The sequence below is a fragment of the Salvelinus alpinus genome, chromosome 2 (assembly GCF_045679555.1).
Source record: "Salvelinus alpinus chromosome 2, SLU_Salpinus.1, whole genome shotgun sequence".
Taxonomy (NCBI): Eukaryota; Metazoa; Chordata; class Actinopteri; order Salmoniformes; family Salmonidae; genus Salvelinus; species Salvelinus alpinus.
In genome coordinates this window covers 36,472,419-36,492,575 of record NC_092087.1, presented here as the reverse complement: position 1 = coordinate 36,492,575, position 20,157 = coordinate 36,472,419, and the positions used below count along the sequence as shown (strand labels likewise).

The 20,157-nt window shown below is 41.5% G+C and overlaps 1 protein-coding gene across 3 annotated transcripts; it reads right to left on the bottom strand.

Annotated features, from left to right (window-relative positions):
* Positions 1 to 12,610: 12,610 nt before the first annotated feature.
* On the bottom strand, positions 12,611 to 19,851 carry LOC139542665 (actin-related protein 2/3 complex subunit 4). 3 transcript variants are annotated; one of them, XM_071348390.1, is made up of 7 exons: positions 19,796 to 19,851; positions 17,731 to 17,917; positions 14,269 to 14,387; positions 14,071 to 14,182; positions 13,632 to 13,727; positions 13,250 to 13,420; positions 12,611 to 13,163 (listed from the first exon to the last, which is right to left on the bottom strand). In XM_071348390.1, exons 2-7 carry the CDS (start codon positions 17,875 to 17,877, stop codon positions 13,158 to 13,160), a joined length of 651 nt encoding a protein of 216 aa, XP_071204491.1. In that variant the 5' UTR covers positions 17,878 to 17,917; positions 19,796 to 19,851; the 3' UTR covers positions 12,611 to 13,157. The 3 variants fall into 3 exon arrangements, with proteins under 3 accessions (XP_071204491.1, XP_071204483.1, XP_071204499.1); XM_071348382.1 differs by lacking the exon at positions 19,796 to 19,851 and adding an exon at positions 19,276 to 19,371; XM_071348398.1 differs by lacking the exons at positions 17,731 to 17,917; positions 19,796 to 19,851 and adding an exon at positions 16,719 to 16,797.
* Between the last annotated feature and the right edge of the window lie 306 nt (positions 19,852 to 20,157).

Below are 20,157 nucleotides of genomic sequence, written 5' to 3'. Positions count from 1 at the left end.
CTAACAGATCCTGTGTTTCGATTGGAAAACACTGCCATTCAAAATGCTACACTCATTTACCGATTACCTATACCCAGTGCTCACGTGTGAAAACACTTATAGCTAATTTCTTCACTTCAGAGAAGTGATTGAGCGCTATAAATAGGCTTCAGGTTGGCGTTCTTGGTTTGGACAACAATGGAGGTAAATTTTGGAGAGAGTAAGAGGGGGATGAGGACAAAGAGGAGGCCTGTGGTAACATAGACGAGGGGGCATGTCAGGGCTGGATACGCCACTCCAGACGCTACTTCCCCCGCTGTTTAGCCAGAGAGAACATAGCTTGTGATGTTGATTAGGAGCTGTGGCCAGACCCACATAGGAGACCGGATGCACCCTAATAGTTTGTTTCTTTATAGTAACAAGCCTATTTCTTTATCTTGTACTGTATTTGTTTTGTCTGTTACTGTTCATCCTGAAATCTGGATGAAAATACAATGTTTTGAGAAAGAAATACATTTTATTTTTCCCCTCTTACATTTCTGTTTATAGTGTAAATATATACTGATATGCATACATACTGTATATATTTGGTGCACATACATGTACGTGTGAGTGCTATGATGAACTGCCGTGGACTCCACTGCACACTGAACATGCAAAAGACACAAGATGGTAGTGTTTTTACATTTTTCAAATCTGTGTGTAGTTGGCGTGTATAAGAGCTGATCATTTTATGGTTTGTGTGTAGAGTTTTGGTGCAAAAACACAATTTTGAGAAAAGTTAAAATTGTTTGGAATTAAGTGTTTGTTTTGCAAGAGATGTGTGACGTTTTGCATGTTGTGTGTGTGTTTTGGGGTTTTGTGTGTAAAGTCTAGAGAAAAGGAGCCATAGTTTCAGATATCATGTGTAAGCAATTGTCAAAAACTGTAACAGGTGTGCCTTGTTAAAGTTTTTTTTAAATATATATAATACCATGCTATTGTTTGAGGATAGTGCACAGCAACTGGTTTGATACATTCACCTCTGAGGCTAAATAATGTACTTACATTCAGTAATCTTGCTCTGATTTGTCATCCTGAGGGTCCCAGAGATAAAATGTAGTGTAGTTTTGTTTGAAAAAATGTAGGAACTGAGTTCTACGGTTTGACCATACTGCTGTCTCTGGCTCCACACCCACCCCGCACAGCCATCTAGATGTGTCTTTTCTGTAGAGAAGCTAATGATCCATTATATATGACATTCCTGGGACTGTGTAAACTTTGAATTTTTTATTACCATAGCATTTTGTATGTTCTCTATAGTTATGTACTTGTAAATGTATAAATTGACTAATTCGGCACATTTGGGCAAACTCCTGGCAGACTTGATGCAAAATGTTGTGTAATCAGGTAATTCTTCACTGGATCAGTCTGAAACTTTGCACACACCTGCTGCCATCTTGTGGACAAATTCTAAATTACACCTAGGCTCCTATGTTAGTGTATGTATTTCAAAGATGATGAAACAAAAAATGTTGGGTTTGTATTATCTTTTACCAGATAAAATGTGTTATATTCTCCTATATTCATTTCTAATTTCCAACAACTTCAAAGTGTTTCCTTTCAAATAGTATCAAGAATATGCATAGCCTTGCGTCAGGTCCTGAGTTACAGGCAGTTAGATTTGGGTATGTAATTTTAGGCGGGAAAAAAGGGTCCGACCTGTAAGAGGTTTTAAAAGGTGCGATTTGTAGTTTGTCCACAAAATTGTACCCACATTTCTATAGACCTTTTCAACTGTCAAAAGAATAACACATTTTATATGCACGCACATCCAAGAGGTTCCCCACATCTGGTGCTGCAGTGTCATAATTGCATTACAAAATCGTGATCTAACCAAAACTGAACAAACAAGTTATAGAGTGCCTTCGGAAAGTATTCAGACGTAACAAAATGTCAAGGGGTCTGAATACTTTCTGAAGGCACTGTATATACTGAACAAAAATATGAGAAGTGTTGGTCCCATGTTTCATGAGTTGAAATAAAAGATCCCAGAAATTTTCAATATGCAATAACAAAAATGTTCTCTCAAATTCTGTACACCAATTTGTTTACATCTCTGTTAGTGAGCATTTCTCCGTTGCCAAGGTAATCCATCCACCTGACAGGTGTGGCATATCAAGAAGTTGATTAAACAGCATGATCATGACACAAGTACACTTTGTTCTGAGGATAATAAAATGCCACTCTAAAATGTGCAGTTTTGTTACAACGCAATGCCACAGATGTCTCAAGTTTTGAGGGAGTGTGCAATTGTCATGCTGCCTGCAGGATTATCCACCAAAGTTGTTGCCAGAGAATTTAATGTTTATTTCTCTACCATAAGCCACCTCCAACGTCGTTTTAGAGAATTTGTCAGTATGTCCAACCGGCCTCACAACCGTAACCATGCCAGCCCAGGACCTTCACCTCAGGATCATCTGCGACCAGCCACCCGGACAGCTGATGAAATTGTGGGTTTGCACATCTGAAGAATTTCTGCACAATCTGTCATAAACCATCTCAGGGAAGTTTATCTGCATGTTCGTCTTCCTCACCAGGGTCTTGACCTGACTGCAGTTTGGCGTCGTAACCGAAATCAGTGGGCAAATGCTCACCTTCGATGGCCACTGGCACCCTGTAGGAGTGTGCTCTTCATGGATGAATCCCGGTTTCAACTGTTCTGGGCAGATGGCAGACAGCGTGTATGATGTCATGTGGGCGAGCAGTTTCCTGATGTCAATATTATGAACAGAGTGCCCCACGGTGGCAGTGGGGTTATGGTATGGGCAGCCATAAGCTACAGACAACGAACACAATTGCTGACCATTGTTGTGGCAATCATCGGCCGCCAACACCTTGTGTTTCAGCATGACAATGCATGGCAACATCTCGCAAGGATCTGTACACAATTCCTGGAAGCTGAAAATGTTCCAGTTCTTTCATGGCCTGCATACTCACCAGACATGTCACCCATTGAGCATGTTTGGAATGGTCTGGATTGACGTGTACGACAGCGTGTTCCAGTTCTAGCCCATATCTAGCAACTTTGCATAGCCTTTGAAGACGAGTGGGACAACCTTACACAGGCCACAATCAACAGCCTGATCAACTCTATGCAAAGGAGATGTTGCGCTGCATGAAGCAAATGGTGGTCATACCAGATACTGACTGGTTTTCTGATCCACGCCCCTACCTTTTTTTAAAAGATATCTGTGACCAACAAATGCATATCTGTATTCCCAGTCATGTGAAATCCATAGATTAGGGCCTAATGCATTTATTTCAATTGACTGATTTCCTTATATGAACTGTAACTCTTTAAAATCTTTGAAATTGTTGCATTTATATTTTTGTTCACTGTAGATACATTTATGATAAACAGGAGGAGAGACTACTTCAAGTCTCAGGTGGATGACATCACACCACAGTGGCTACTACAACTCACCTGCATCTCACCTCTGCTAGTCACACCCCTTTCACCACCTCTTACACCACAGACACTATAACTCAGCCACCGACTGTGTGATCTGAGTCAATGTAGAAGAATTAAATACCCACAAAATGAATTCTGTGGGTGCTAGATTGACTCAGTTCACACAGTGCTCTGCTGGCTGCTGAGGTTGATGCAGAGAAGGAGGTCAGTGAGTGTATCAGAGGGGTGAGTGCTAGGCTCTTTCTCAATTCATCCTTCCTCAATTCCTCTCATCGCCTCCTTCTCAAAACCATTTGGAGAAGGTCAAAGGTGAGGGACCTTGTACCTTCTCCTCCAATACAGTTGCTATACATTACAGGTGAGGAGATAGGATGCGAGGAATCAAGGAAAGACAAAGTGAGACAAAGCCCTAGTAGCCATCGTGTGGTGATGTCACCCGCCCTAAGATCTAAAGTACTGTTATCCTAGCCCAACCAAGATCATGGTTTTGGTAGGATAATGGACACTGCTTTGTGAGTATGAAGTGCTGTTGTGGACAGGGGTTGCATCCTAGGTCAGCCATACAGGAATACTTACACCTGCACAAAGAGTGTTGGGCCGGTAACCGAAACGTCGCTGGTTTGAATCCCGGAACCGGCAAGGTGGAAAAATCTGCCATTCTACCCTTGAGCAAGGCAGTTAACCCCCAACAACAACTGTTGACCGGGCGCCGTGGAATCCCCCACACCTCTCTCATTCAGAGGTGCAACTGACTAAGTATCCCCTTTCAAGGACATCAGCTTCTGCTGCAAATCTGTGCAATATCAGACAAAATGAGGGTGAGTGACAACCAAATAAAACAGACAAACAGGGAATGTTCAATGACTAAAAAATACGCTATACTCAACACTTTATTTCATGTCATACAAAGAACACCTACATAAATGGTTAGTGGGTTTAGACATCCATCTTACTCTAAAACAAGAGATGATTGAATAGTGCCCGTCTCCCGGGTGGCGCAGTGGGCTAGGGCACTGCATCGCAGTGCTAGCTGCGCCACCAGAGTCTCTGGGTTCGCGCCCAGGCTGGGCTGGGTTCGGGCCGGGCTCTGTCGCAGCCGGCCGCAACCGGGAGATCCGTGGGGCCACGCACAATTGGCATAGTGTCGTCGGAGTTAGGGAGGGTTTGGCCGGTAGGGAGGGTTTGGCCGGTAGGGATATCCTTGTCTCAGTATGTAAAAATGTAATAAAATGTATGCACTCTACTGTAAGTCGCTCTGGATAAGAGCGTCTGCTAAATGACTAAAATGTAATGTAAATGTCTAATACTTGTTAACGTGCTGCTGTGCGTTTTTTTGCTAACCTTACTTTGCTACCTGCCGACTTTACGGTTTTTAATTGCCGTTTTATATTTGTATTTTTTCCATCTAATTTTTTCATTCAACTTTTTCACCCCGGACGCTTTATCTGGACGTGGTTTCTCAGGACCTCCACCATCCGAAGCTAAGTAGTAACATTAACATTATGACTTCTAATTGCAGTCGCTGTACTCTTAATATACAGGAGAATGATTGCCTTATGGCGAGGATAGCTGTGCTGCAAGCCCAGCTTCAGACGCAATCGTTAGGCAAGGGTAATTTAAGTGTAGGAATATATATTTTACCTCTTGGTGATGTCATTCGGAAACATAATGTTAACTTTCACTGATATGCGGACGACACACAGCTGTACATGTCGATGAAACATGGTGAAGCCCCAATATTGCCCTCCCTGGAAGCCTGTGTTTCAGACATAAGGAAGTGGATGGTGGCAAATGTTCTACTTTTAAACTCGGACAAAACAGAGATGCTAGTTCTAGGTTCCTAGAAACAAAGAGATCTTCTGTTGAATCTGACAATCTTGATGGTTGTACAGTCGTCTCAAATAAAACTGTGAAGGACCTCGGCGTTACTCTGGACCCTGATCTCAATTTTGATGAACATATCAAGACTGTTTCAAGGACAGCTTTTTTCCATCTACGTAACATTGCAAAAATCAGAAACGTTCTGTCCTAAAATTATGCAGAAAAATTGCGCCATGCTTTTGCCACTTCTAGGTTAGACTACTGCAATGCTCTACTTTCCGGCTACCCGGATAAAGCACTAAATAAACTTCAGTTAGTGCTAAACACAGCTGCTAGAATCTTGACTAGAACCAAACAATGTGATCATATTACTCCAGTGCCTGCCTCTCTACACTTGCTTCCTGTTAAGGCTCGGGCTGATTAAGGTTTTACTGCTAACCTACAAAGCATTACATGGGCTTGCTCCTACCTATCTTTCCGATTTGGTCCTGCCCTACATACCTACAAGTACACTACAGTCACAAGACGCAGGCCTCCTTACTGTCCCTAGAATTTCTAAGCAAACAGCTGGAGGCAGGGCTTTCTCCTATAGAGCTCCATTTTTATGGTATGGTCTGCCTATCCATGTGAGAGACGCAGACTCGATCTCGACCTTTAAGTCTTTTTTGAAGACTCATCTCTTCAGCAGGTCCTATGATTGAGTGTAGTCTGGCACAGGAGTGTGGAGGTGAACGGAAAGGCACTGGAGCAACGAACTGCCCTTGCTGTCTCTGCCTGGCCGGTTCCCATCTCTCCACTGGGATTCTCTGCCTCAAACCCTAATACAGGGGCTGAGTCACTGGCTTACTTGTGCTCTTCCATGCCGTCCCTAGGAGGGGTGCACCACTTGAGTGGGTTGAGTCTGATGTGATCTTCCTGTCCGGGTTGGCGCTCCCCCTCCCCCACGGTTCGTGCCGTGGGTGAGATCTTCGTGGGCTATACTCGAACTTGTCTCAGGATAGTAAGTTGGTGGTTGAAGATATCCCTCTAGTGGTGTGGGGGCTGTGCTTTGGAAAAATGGGTGGGGTTATATCCTGCCTGTTTGGCCCTGTCCATCGTCGGACGGGGCCACAGTGTCTCCTGACCCCTCCTGTCTCAGCCTCCAGTATTTATGCTGCAATAGTTTGTGTCAGGGGTCTAGGGTCAGTCTGTTATATCTGGAGTATTTATTCTGTCTTTTCTGGTGTTCTGTGTGAATTTAAGTTCTCTCAACTCTCTAGAGACAGCAGGAGCGGTAGAGATACTCTGAATGATCGGCTAAGAGAAGCCAACTAACATTTACTCCTGAGGTGCTGACCTGTTGCACCCTCTACAACCACTGTGATTATTATTATTTGACCCTGCTGGTCATCTATGAACATTTGAACATCTTGGCCATGAAATATGTTAATTAGCTAGCTAACATTGTTGTTTTTAGTAGATCAAGCTAACGTTTGTGTCATTAAAAAAAAACTAATATTGGATGGCAGCATAACCTATTTCTACGTATGTAGCTAGCTACCTAGCTAACTTTACCGAGAATAGATTGTTAGCTTGATAAACAACAAGTGCTACACATTAGGGTTGAATATTTTCCTGGTATTTTACAAATGTTTCATCCCGAGAATAAATCCCTTTTCTCCCGGGTAACCCGGTATTTCCCGACAAAGCCGGAAGTGTCATTCAAAAGCATATAAATATTTCTGGATTTGATTGTAGCTTTGATCAGCATGAAAATTCTAACCTGATGCTACCTGAACCTGACGAGCCATATTAAATACATTTTATGAAGCCTACATTAACGACATTTAGTGAGCTCAAGCCCAAAAAAGCTCAAATGATTGTGCCGTTATCCAATACATGTGAAATAGGCTACTGCATATTACGCACAACAGAAAAACAGAAAAGCCCATAGATGTAGCAAGCTATATGCTCTCTTCAGTGTAGTGTTATGCTTTATGTAAAGAATCCAGAGGCGAATATCACTTTGGTTGACTTTAATGAAAGAACAAGTAACATAACACAGGAGACGGATGCACACGGACCAACTTGCCCAATCCCCTTTTATATGACGTCATGAATATACTTGCACTATAATAAAATAGTTACAATACAACCCATTGGGTAAATAGATTAGACTAGCTCCAGTAGGCTAATCTTTGAGTGTGAACTGTATTACTGTACTGTACTGTTTTATACTGTATTATATGGACTGGAATTACACACATCATTCAAACCATAACAAAGCAGGGAGAGAACATGCGATTCTGGTGCAGCACATGTGGCCTACAGTTAGAAGTAGGCCTATAGGCTAGCAAATTTGATTACATTTTTTAAATATAATAGGGCCTATTTGGATAATTAGTGGGCTGACGCATATATACCTTTCATAATATTTCCCCTAATGTTATTAGTTTACCTCTTTCTCTATTGTTGCTTCATTCCTTCCTCGCGTTCAACAGTTAAATGAAATAAGTTTTGTTGTCCTTATCTTCTTCATTCTAATGACATCCTTGAATAATATAGGACTAGAATTAGACGCAGAAGGCTTTCACTTCTCTTCACAAAGATTGAAAGAGCAAACACGCGATGACGGTAGGCGATAGCAGTTATTTATTCAGACCCATAACCATTCAAACTACCTGTGAGTTCTATTGGCTGCTGTATTTAACATTCAGCAAAAAAGAGCTTGCGTCCCTCTTCAAATAGTCTATTGGTTTAGGAAATGCTACAAAAATAATGTGCTATATATGTTATTCTAGTTGAGCTTTTCCTGCATGTGATTCCAAGAGTTAAGGAGAGGCCAGTGGAGCACAGGTGCTTGCATATTGTGCAAGAGACAGCCTATACGTTAGAAACATATTATGCATAACCCATCATTATTTTTGCTAAATATAAGGATAATACTGCATTGAATGTATTACCTGAAAGAGGTAGGCTAGGACATCTATATATAGGGCTATATATTGATCTAGTACGGGATTCTCTATTTTGGATGCAATTTGAGAGAGAGAGAGACTGCAGATGCTATTTTAAAAAATGATAGTCTTTACAATTAAAGAACAAGGTGACCCCCGAAAACCAGATGGAGATAGGTAAATTAGACACTCATTAGGTCTTTATATTACTGTAGCATAGGCTGTGCTGCAACAAATGTAGGCCTACAAGAAAAACTTTTACCATGATGAGATGATAGGTCTACATGCATTGTGAACTGCGCTCAGTACTCAGATGGGCTGTCTGTCCCCACCCTGAGCGTTGATTCATCATGTAGAGGCTGTAGAGAAGCCAGATTTAGACATTACATATCATTTAACAGTTCCAATTCACGCAATGGTATTCATATAAATAATTTATTATAATTTACCTGGTTCTCACAGTTATTTATCCAAGGAAAAGGGAGTGGTTTTGGATGGTATATCCTGGTAAATCTCCGTAACCGGGTTCCAGCCATTCAACCCTAGTACACATCCTGGCGCTGTCACTTCCTGCTGCTAACATTACTATCCATGCAGGCAAAGCAGCCCGCTGAAATGCTTCTTTGGGAAATCTATAAAAACATAGATTTTCAAAAATATATTAATCCGACCATCCCACCCGCAAATACTATGTTAAAAATGCTAATTTTGACCTTGAGAAAACTAGACCTGGGCTCTCCAAACCTGTTTCTGGAGTTTCCTTCTTGTAGGTTTTTGCTCCAACCGTAATCTAGCACACCTGATTCTAATAATTAGCTGGTTAGTAAAATTAATCAGGTTAATTAGAACTGGGGTTGGAGCGAAAACCTACAGGAGAGTAGCTCTCCAGGAACAGGGTTGGAGAGCCCTGAACTAGACTAAATTAGCTAGCTAGCTGTTGTTTACAATTACACTACTTTCCGAAAGCACTGTATATTATTTAGGCTAAGGAATGTATTTATGAATCTACCTACATAAAAAAAACAGGTTTGGAGAGCTTTCACACCCGAATTAAGTGTGTAAATGGAACTTAATTCCTTTTTTTATGCACTTTTCTCTCTGTGGGTATTCTGACCTTGAACTTAAGAATGGGCCCGATTCATACTTACATTTACATTTACATTTAAGTCATTTAGCAGACGCTCTTATCCAGAGCGACTTACAAATTGGAAAGTTCATACATATTCATCCTGGTCCCCCCGTGGGGAATGAACCCACAACCCTGGCGTTGCAAGCGCCATGCTCTACCAACTGAGCCAGCCACACGGGACCATGAAATGTACTTAGGAAATGTATGCCTTTCCTACGCACTCCTCAGTAGTTGGTATTCAGACTTACCTTAAGGGCTTTGCAGGCGTAGTTCCCTTGCACGCTGAATACATTTAATTTAATCGCTGAAAACCCTCCCACTTGCTGGCCAACAGAATTTCTTGTGCCATTTTCATTCAATAGGGTTTTCATTACATTTAACTAAAGCCATACCTTTAAATTTGGTGTAGCTATAAGTAAAATTTTCTCAACAGACTCATTAGAATATATTATTTAGGGTTAGCAAAGTATTTATGAATAATAAAAAACAGGTTTGGAGAGCTTTTACGCACTAAATATATTGATTCATCCTGAAAGTTGGCATATGCAATTGTTCAATCCATGAACTATTGGAAGGTAAGTACAATAAGGGTTGAACAGTAGTCCTATAAATCTACCCTAATAATCATGGAAATGTGATGACACCAGTGCGCGAGGTAGGCTTGGGCGATATCCACATTGTCATACTGTTCATTACATTGCCATCCTGAGATTTACCGTATTACCGGCATAGCACAACGCAAAAAAAGCCCATTGGGCCTCTAATACCAAAATCCGAACAAAATTAGCACAAATAATAGGGAAATCACACCAACGCTGTTAGCTAAATGCTAACGAGGGAAGACGAACATAGACTAATTGCAAAGAAACGCAAATACAGCTCAAAGTTATACAAGCATAGCTAGTAGCTACCGAATGTCATTTTCAGTGAGTGTGGACATTTACAAGCGAAAGTAAACAATATAAATTGTGTGAGGGATCCTGAGAGGATTCATGTGAGTAGGCAGATACTAATAGAGAGTGATGGGAAGAATATGTGCTTCAGTAAGGTAGGCATTCATAGCTATGGTTGTCAATTGTACTGCAGAAATCGATCGAAAGTCACATAAAATAGAGGTTGTGGTGGCAGCGGCAGAGAAATACTTGGGATTGCAAGGTTTTACTGCAGAACAGTTGCAGGGGGTGTTGAGCCGTAGTGTTCTGTACTCCCAGACCGTTGGTCTGGAGTAGGATTGGATAGGGTAAATCGTGGAATGGGGTGGCGTTTATTTTTTTATTAGAGAAGGCTAATAGTTGGCAGGATAATTTTTCCTTTTCCCCAATTTTACAATACTGTATCACAAAGATTTAAAAAATAATAATAATAATTTAAATGTAACCTTTATTTAACTAGGCAAGCCAGTTAAGAACACATTCTTATTTACAATGACAGCCAAACCCCTATGGGACTCCCAATCACGGCCAGTTGTGATACAGCCTGGAATCTAACCAGGGTCTGTAATGACGCCTCTTACACTGAGATGCAGTGCCTTAGGCCGCTTCGCATCTCGGGAGCCTAAATGTTGGTAGACAGTGAATAGCCTCACACTCCAGTACAGTAGGTGGAGGTGCATGTACCTTAAATTGGATGCGATCCGCCAACACAATCCTAAAGAAGAGAAATTGTGCAAATTAATAAAGTTGTGATGCAAACTTTTCTGAAGGAAGAGCAGCATGTGTACATGGTGCACAGAGAAGGGAAACAATTATAGGAGAAAAAATGGCAGCTGTAAAGATAACTCAGATTATATATTTTTTAACTTCTAAAGCACGTCAGCCATTATATCTGATGGCAAACATCTAGTAGTGAATTGAATACGACACGTGACTGGCTCAACTGTTCTGGGGAACTACGGTAAGCTTCATAATGTTAAATAATGTGACAGGTGAAATGAAGAACGCAAGCTGCTTTATTTCCTAATCTATTGCACAAGTTGACTGCAGCACAGGAGGTTGGTGGCACCTTAACTGGGGAGGACGGGCACGTGGTTATGGCTGGAGCAGAATAAATGGAAAAGGTATCATCAAACACATTATGAGCAGACCTCCCCTCAGCAGCCTCCACTGGACTGCAGGCATTAACTTAAATACATTTGAATATTTGTAGTTACTTTTTAAAAACTTCAAAGACATAGTTTTGATGGTATTAAACAATGTTTGGGCTTATTCCAAAACATGGTATACCACCAAAGCCAAGCTCCAGGTTTAAACGGCTAAGTATGGTCTGTGTTCCATAATGATTCAAATAGACTACCTATCCCAAATTGTTGCACAACTTGTAATACGTTAGTTAGCCTAATATGATCCACTACTGCTAGCGATCCTCAGGAACAACCACACAAACGTGAGAGGAAAGAAAGGTAAACTAACACAAACGTGAGAGTTATAAATGTATGTGGGTCTAACTGACGGTGGCTATCAATAGTGGCTAATATTTAACACTTCAAATTGTTTAAAAAATAAATAGTGGAAAGCAGAGGCTGCTGAGGGGAGGACGGCTCATAATAATGGCTGGAATGGCATCAACCACATGGAAACCACGTTTGTCTTCGATTCCATTACAGCCATTATTATGAGCCGTCCTCCTCACAGCAGCCTCCACTGGTGGAAGGCCCAGGCGTTTAATTAAAACATTCTAGAAATCAGAAATGCCGCTATACTGTCATGTGTGCATGGCTACAGAAGCCTATAGGTTGGATCTCAATTACATCCCTGCAAGTTATAAGAACAGCATTTCATAAACTTCACTGTGGAAAAGGTGATACGCTTCAGTTTGCTGCCAAATGACTGGTTTCACATCTCCAGTGATGATAAGGTTAAATAGATCTAAAATAATTGTCATTTACAATCCCCTTATCCAGATTAACTCATTTACCTAGCTTTTATTAATAGCTCTTATCAATTTGTAAATTACAGGGCATGGAGAATGGTGTTATTTGTCGGAAAAAAGTAATGTTTTTCCACTTGGAACTGACAGGTTACTCGACATTCATTCCTCGTGCATAAAGGTGGTGGAATTCAAGTCAGTCAGAATAAGCATATCTGTAAACACACCTCTGCCACCTCCATTTCTGCAATCTCCATCCCAAACAAATACCTGGCTGGCACATGCATGCTTAAGTTCAAGGTCAGAATGCGGTAAAATTTAAGTCCCATTTAGGAATTCCCCCCTATGTAAATAGTTAATGATTCATTCATAAAAGAATGTAGTGTAATGTCTTTTTTCCATAAATAATACACCAAAACACAAACAAACAATAAAGGGGTTTATTCATCATCACTGCCAGCACTATTATCATCACAATCATTTCCATCAATGATAGGGTCTGCTCTGTGTGTATTAAGACAAGAAACAAGTGCACCAATTCATTTTTCCTCAGGTTTGAATGTTTGTAATAACAAAAACATAGCAAAAAAAATGGTGTGCATATAATATTTATATAAAAAAAGTAAAATAAACCGTTTACATTATCAAAACACAAAATCTCTGAATTTCCCTGTGCTCATTAATATTGATTAAGGTTTCATTTTAAGGACCAACCCTGATTTTAAGCTTTGTTCTAAAAGCAGAAATTAAATGAGGCTGTGAATATTCATTATGTACAAACATCAATATTTTTGAGCACAGGGATACCTTAATGATGAAGGGCCACACCCCATTGGTCTGACGAGTCTTTACTTTTTTCTACTGCGATTGACTGGTCACACTTTTGCCCCTTCTCTCTCTGTCCTGTGATGCGCACCCTCCAAGAAACCATGTTGACAGTTGTGATCAGCGTAAGGAATGTTTGGGAATTTCCTTAGAACTGCGTAAGTCAAAAACATGGATGTCAGGTCAAATGAAAACTTCTAGGTGAAAAGACAGAAAGTAAAAGAGACAGACAGGACTCACGTTTTTGAGGAACTCCTCAGCGACGATACGGGCCCTGGCGTTGACAGACAGCTTCATCTCACTGATCTCCTTGTCAATCTCTTCCATGAAGTGGATGACAAAGTCCACCAGCTTGTGCTTGTACATCTGCTCTGTGTGGAAGTTGGTGATGAGGAAACTGATGTCATAGCCCTGCGGACAAATGGAAGGAGAGGGGGAGGAGGGGAATGATGAGTAAACAGAGACCGTTTTGCTCTTTGCACTGCAAAATGTTTTCTATGTAAATATTTTATTTGAAAGTGTGAAAATATGACCGCTTGAGTTCTCTAAGAGGGGAACAAACATTATCCTAATGTTTCAACTCAAACTGTTGGTTGCACCACCAGTCCCTCTCATTTCTCACCTCCACTGGTTTCCTCCTCAGGATGAAGAAGTTCTCTGCTCTCATCATCATGAAGCGCATGAACTTATGGCACAGGATCTTCTCAATCTCATCTGCCTTCAGGGACACAGCAAATCACACAGCAGTCAGACTTAGCACCCACCAATCACAGGCTACAGCTCTAAAAGCCAGCAATCATACACCAGGTAGTAAAAAACAACTAATCACAGTATACATTTCATGTCTATGACAAACCAGCACACAATCATCCTCACATAACAGGGGGGGAAAAGGGTACAGCTGAGCTTACATCTCTGCACTTCTGTTAGGGTAACGACAATGACGGAGGAAAAGATAGGTGTTCCCTAAATATGAATAAAGCATGAAAGTCACCAAAATCAAGCCTGTCAACTGCACAGAAGGACAAGTTAAACACGTTGGAATAAGTAGTCTCACTGACCTGCTTGACAGCGATGCTGACTCGGACTGAGTTGATGGAGCCCTCGATAAGAACCTTTTCCTTGTCATTACGACTGATGATGACTGGCTGCAGCAGCAACTCTTTACTGCTCCTGAGGGGGATAGCATACACGTGCAAGGTCAAATACCCCAAAACACACACTATCCCACACACACAGACAGACACACAGGGACTCACCGGACCTCCACCTCTGGCTTGTTGTGGCGCTCCACCACCTGAGAGGAGAAGTTCTCCAGACAGAGGGCGGCCTGCAGCGTGGCACGCACAGCGTTGAGGTACGGGCGCAGAGTTGCTGTCTGAGGGAGAAAGAGAGGAAGAGGAGAAAGAAAAATTAGAAGATGAGGGGATATCTCCCATACACTTCGCCAAATACCCCTACCACGCTTTACTTAGCTACTATAACAAAGAGGCCCCTTCCCTAAATCCAAGAGGGGGAGTGAACTGGACCGCAGCCTCTGCCTCTCTTACCACCAAATACCGCCTCACTCCACCCTACTATCCTCTAAAACTATTAGCTAAAAAGGCCATTACCCATGTTCCTACACCACCACCTCTCCTTACAAACTGAGGGCAAAAGTACTGTCAGGGATGCAGGCCTAGACCTGCAGCTAAAATTCTTGGCATACTGTGTCTTCCATAGCAATGGTTCATGGTTGGGCTCATGGTTGGGCTGACAACACGTAGCTCAGCAGTGCGTATTTGATACTGCGGTTTCTAACAGCTCAACACTGGTTTCACCATCACAGAAACTCAAACACAGTCAGTAAAAGTTCAAATAGGCCTAACAACCCAAATGCAAAACAATAATGTTGACTGTGGAACATGAGTGAAGTCACCATTAAATTGATACATCCAGGAGTCCCTCAAATGGAAAAAGAGGAAGTATATTGACCACATGAGTACAGTGCATTCGGAAAGTATTCAGACCACCTTTTTAAAAATGTTAACTAAGCAAGTTCCCCTTTGACTTTTTCCACATTTTGTTTGATTACTGCCTTACTCTAAAATAGATGAAAGCGTTTTCCCCCCCTCAATCTACACATAATGACAAAGCAAAAACAGGTTTTTAGAAATGTTTGCTATGTTTTCCATTGAATAAAGCCTATAATAGATAAGGATGGTGTGTACACATTGGCTCTGGCCTAAGGCCAGTAGAGTGCACTGCCACTACATGCATTTTCAGAATGACAATATCTAGCTACTTCAATCCAGTCTGCATCTGATTTGGGCCGAGAAAAATGTTGATTTTAAATGTTATTTGTCACATGCGACACATGATCCTCACTCATAAGCCCTTCACCAACAATGCAGTTTTTTTTTAAGTAAGAAAATATTTGCAATTGTTTTTTTATTTTTATAAACTAAAGTCAAATAAACAAGGTTATATACAGGGGGTACCGGTACTGAGTCAACATGTAGGGGTACAGGTTAGTTGAGGTAATATGTACATGTAGGTAGCGCTAAAGTGACTATGCATAGATAATAAACAGCGAGTAGGAGCAGTGTAAAAAAGAGGGTCAATGCAAATAGTCTGGGTAGCCATTTGATTAACTGTTCAGCAGTCTTATGGCTTGCAGGGTAGAAGCTGTTAAGGAGCCTTTTGGATGTAGACTTGGCGCTCCGGTACTGCGCGGTAACAGAGCGAACAGTCTGACTTGGCTGGCTAGAGTCTTTGACAATTTTTAGGGCCTTCCTCTGACACCGCCAGATATAGAGATCCTGGATGACAAGAAGCTTGGCCCCAGTGAAGTACTGGGCTGTACGCACTACTCTCTGTAGCACCTTGCGTCGGATGCCAAGCAGTTACCATACCAAGCGGTGATGCAACCAGTCAGGATGCTCTCGATGGTGCAGTTGTAGAACTTTTTGAGAATCTGAGCTCTCGAACCCGCTCCACTACAGCCCCGTTGATGTAAATGGAGGCGGACATTTCAGTGGGCAAGTCTTATTGCAACCCTACATGTGTGAAGTGCAATTAAGAGAAATATAGACTTTGGACCTACCTACTGCAAAGCAAAATAATTTAGGCAAGATGCAAGTGCATAGCTAGCTAGGTGGTGAGGACAAATGAAAGCAAATGTTGAGACAGGTCCTTGCATACCTCTTAAATACCTAGGCTGGCTGCCTGAGATTAGAGATTTCTGCTAACTAGTTAGCCTCTCCTACCAGCTTGTCTTCGATATATTTTCAACGTGGCATGGGGATCTTTACTCATGGCAATAATTTTTTTCTATACCAGCTTGATAGATGACGTAAAAGAACAGACGTGAGTTCCCTGCTTCATGGTGAAGATACAGATAGCTAGCTAATAGTTACCCGAAAATGTATGTTTATATTTATGCATACATTTGAAAGGATACTTTAGTTTACAGTATTTGGCACCAACTGCCTAACTAGCAAACTAACCTTGTATCTAGCTACATCACTGCCTAAAAACAAATTCTCACTTTTGGGTGGGGATGCTAACTGACGTTAGCTAAGCTAGCTAGCTACCAAACCAAATCTAGCAATAAACATACACATTAACGCAAGCAAGGCTCGACATACTGCTCATCGTATGACTGATGTTAAAATAATGTCGAAATGTCTTTATTTTCATTGTAAAAATGATAGCTACATTCTCTTACCATTTCTCTGTATGCGCTGGGGGAAGACGGAAGTACACTTACTACGGCTCTTCCGTGACCCTCTGCGCTCACTGGAACATACTATGTACAAAACTTCATAGGGGAGCCTATATCGTTAAAACAAAGATTTTTCTATACAATTAATTGTTTGAATGTAGCAGACAAACATATAATACTTGTATTTTATTTTTAAAAGTAATTGTTGGTGGTTTTCATTATTTGGTTACACAAGTTCCCAATTTACATAGGATGAGAACATTTTGATAATATAATTCACAAGTAGCAAAATGTTCATATAAAATAGAATTCTGGATTATTTTGGGTTCTCTCATTCTTCATATGAGAACAGTACTCAATCTAGAAATGGTTAAACTGAATGATAAGGATTTTGTCTCATTGTTCTTATCAATCTAAAACGTGTCTGACTGGTATTTTCTTCCTTATAAGGTAAAAGGATCTCTCCACTATTTTGCCAATAGGGGGGAAATTTACAAAGGTCTGTTTCCATAATCTTAGTGGGTTTTATGGTACAATAATCTGATTCTGTATTATTAACAATTTAATTTTGTGAATCTAAAAGAGCTGCAGTGTGCAAGGTTCTGCTCCAGAGCCAGATTCTGTCCCATTAGATATTTCAAATAAAATGTATTTCTATAGCTCTTTTACATCAGCTGATATATCAAAGTGCTGTACAGAAACCCAGCCTAAAACCCCAAATAGCAAGCAATGCAGGTGTAGAAGCACGGTGGCTAGGAAAAACTCCCTAGAAAGGCCAAAACCTAGGAAGAAACCTAGGGAGGAACCAGGCTATGAGGGGTGGCCAGTCCTCTTCTGGCTGTGCCGGGTGGAGATTATAACAGAACATGGCCAATATGTTCAAATGTTCATAAATGACCAGCATGGTCAAATAATAATAATCACAGTAGTTGTGGAGGGTGCAACAAGTCAGCACCTCCGGAGTAAATGTCAGTTTGCTTTTCATAGCCGATCATTGAGAGTATCTCTACCGCACCTGCTGTCTCAAGAGAGTTGAAAACAGCAGGTCTGGGACAGGTAGCACGTCCGGTGAACAGGTCAGGGTTCCATAGCCGCAGGCAGAACAGTTGAAACTGGAGCAGCAGCACGGCCAGGTGGACTGGGGACAGCAAGGAGTCATCATGCCAGGTAGTCCTGAGGCATGGTCCTAGGGTTCAGGACCTCTGAGAGAGAGAAAGAAAGAAAGAGAGAATTAGAGAGAGCATACTTAAATTCACACAGGACACCGGATAAGACAGGAGAAATACTCCAGATATAACAGACTGACCCTAGACCCCCGACACATAAACTACTGCAGCATAAATACTGGAGGCTGAGACAGGAGGGGTCAGGAGACACTGTGGCCCCATCCGATGATACCCCCGGACAGGGCCAAACAGGCAGGATATACATCCTGAGACAAGGCCGAGTATAGCCCACAAAGATCTCTCCGCCACGGCACAACCCAAGGGGGGGCGCCAACCCAGACAGGAAGACCACGTCAGCGACTCAACCCACTCAAGTGATGCACCCCTCCTAGGGACGGCATGGAAGAGCACCAGTAAGCCAGTGACTCAGCCCCTGTAATATGGTTAGAGGCAGAGAATCCCAGTGGAGAGGGGAACCGGCCAGGCAGAGACAGCAAGGGCGGTTCGTTGCTCCAGAGCCTTTCCGTTCACCTTCACACTCCTGGGCCAGACTACACTCAATTATATGATCTACTGAAGAGATGAGTCTCCAGTAAAGACTTAAAGGTTGAGACCGAGTATGCGTCTCTCACATGGGTAGGCAGACCATTCCATAAAAATGGAGCTCTATAGGAGCTAAGCTGTTTGCTTAGAAATTCTAGGGACAATTAGGAGGCCTGCATCTTGTGACCGTAGCGTACGTGTAGGTATGTATGGCAGGACCAAATCGGAAAGATAGGTAGGAGCAAGCCCATGTAATGCTTTGTAGGTTAGCAGTAAAACCTTGAAATCAGCCCTTGCCTTAAAAGGACGCCAGTGTAGAGAGGCTAGCACTGGAGTAATATGATCAATTTTTTTGGTTCTAGTCAGGATTCTAGCAGCCGTATTTAGCACTAACTGAAGTTTATTTAGTGCTTTATCCGGGTACATTAGCCGGAAAGTAGAGCATTGCAGTAGTCTAACCTAGAAGTAACAAATGCATGGATTCATTTTTCTGCTTCATTATTTGCATTTGTTGAGTGTGCAAGCCCCATGTGTAAATTGACTAAACTACATATGATCTTGAAAACGATTGTACCGTTACACACTTAAATTGCCCTGTTGTGTAATTTGCTCCTACCCTCAGGCCACCACTAAAGACATGTCATGTGAACTGACAACAGAAGAGAATGAGAGACTCTGAAGATGCAGTGTAGTAATAGAAAAGAAAAAAAATAGAATGACAAACCAAATAAATATGTAGGCTACATGTATGCACTGCGGAGGCCCGTTGGATGCCTGACAAGTTAAGATCAGAACGTTGAAAAAAATATATAAATGAATGTCTGCGTTGATGTTCATAAAACTCCACAGACCTGATCTTGCACAGTGGAACCCAGAACGATATGTGACCACTTGATTACAGCGACACCATTTTGCCGAGGACACCCAAACCAGAGTAGCCACCACAAAGCCCAAGAGCCTGAACCTTTCTGGAAGTTGCTGTAGCCCCGCGTGGGATATTTAGCCTATATTGGCTATTGGTTGAGACGCAGGGCCAGTTCTAGCTTGGTAGGCTATGTCGGGGTGGGAAAATGGAAATTGGGCCAAGTTGGAGATAATGCATTTAGGTTATAGTTTCTAAAAAATATATATATTAGAGTTTGAGATGCACTAAAAGCTAGATTTGTATGGCTGTTTTAAAACGAATTGCCTGCATACTAATAGCGTAGCATAGCAGGCCTATAGGCTAATGTTAAACCTAACACCTATTGAGATTTTAGGATGGTTAGCTGTATAGTAAAACAATTAATTAATAATAATGTACCAAAACTGAGCCACTGGGCAGGATATACACTTTCAATTAAACAAAATACAAGAAAGATTAACAGTTACCATGTGCTCCAAATCACTCAACAGTTTGCTGCGCCAAATAATTATATCCGTCTGCTAAGACAGTACTAATAAGGGCCCAGTCCATTACATTTGTAATTTTAATTATTCCCGATTTTTCAGCAGGCGCTGCAGCACCCCTTCTTCCCACAGCTATGAGACCAACCTGAAAATGAAGCTGAACAATATGGGGAGAAACTCATTGAAATTGCTTGTCTCATTGAAAAACAAATGAGTCCAACATGCATAATTAAAGAATATAAGATACTCAATAGTATTCTGACATTGGTCTAAAGAGACAGTGGAGGAAATTATCCTCACATTCAAATCTAACGCCTTAAATACAAATGTTTCTATGTTTGTCA

What these genes read in the sequence shown, in the direction of transcription:
- LOC139542665 (XM_071348390.1), bottom strand. Translation starts at nt 17,877, where the DNA reads ATGATGACTCCTTGCTGTCCCCAGTCCACCTGGCCGTGCTGCTGCTCC. An exon ending in CAACTCTCTTGAGACAGCAG is followed by an intron (nt 14,388 to 17,730) that starts GTGCGGTAGAGA and finishes TTTCTCCCTCAG; the next exon opens with ACAGCAACTCTGCGCCCGTA. An exon ending in TCAGCATCGCTGTCAAGCAG is followed by an intron (nt 13,728 to 14,070) that starts GTCAGTGAGACT and finishes GTGTCCCTGAAG; the next exon opens with GCAGATGAGATTGAGAAGAT.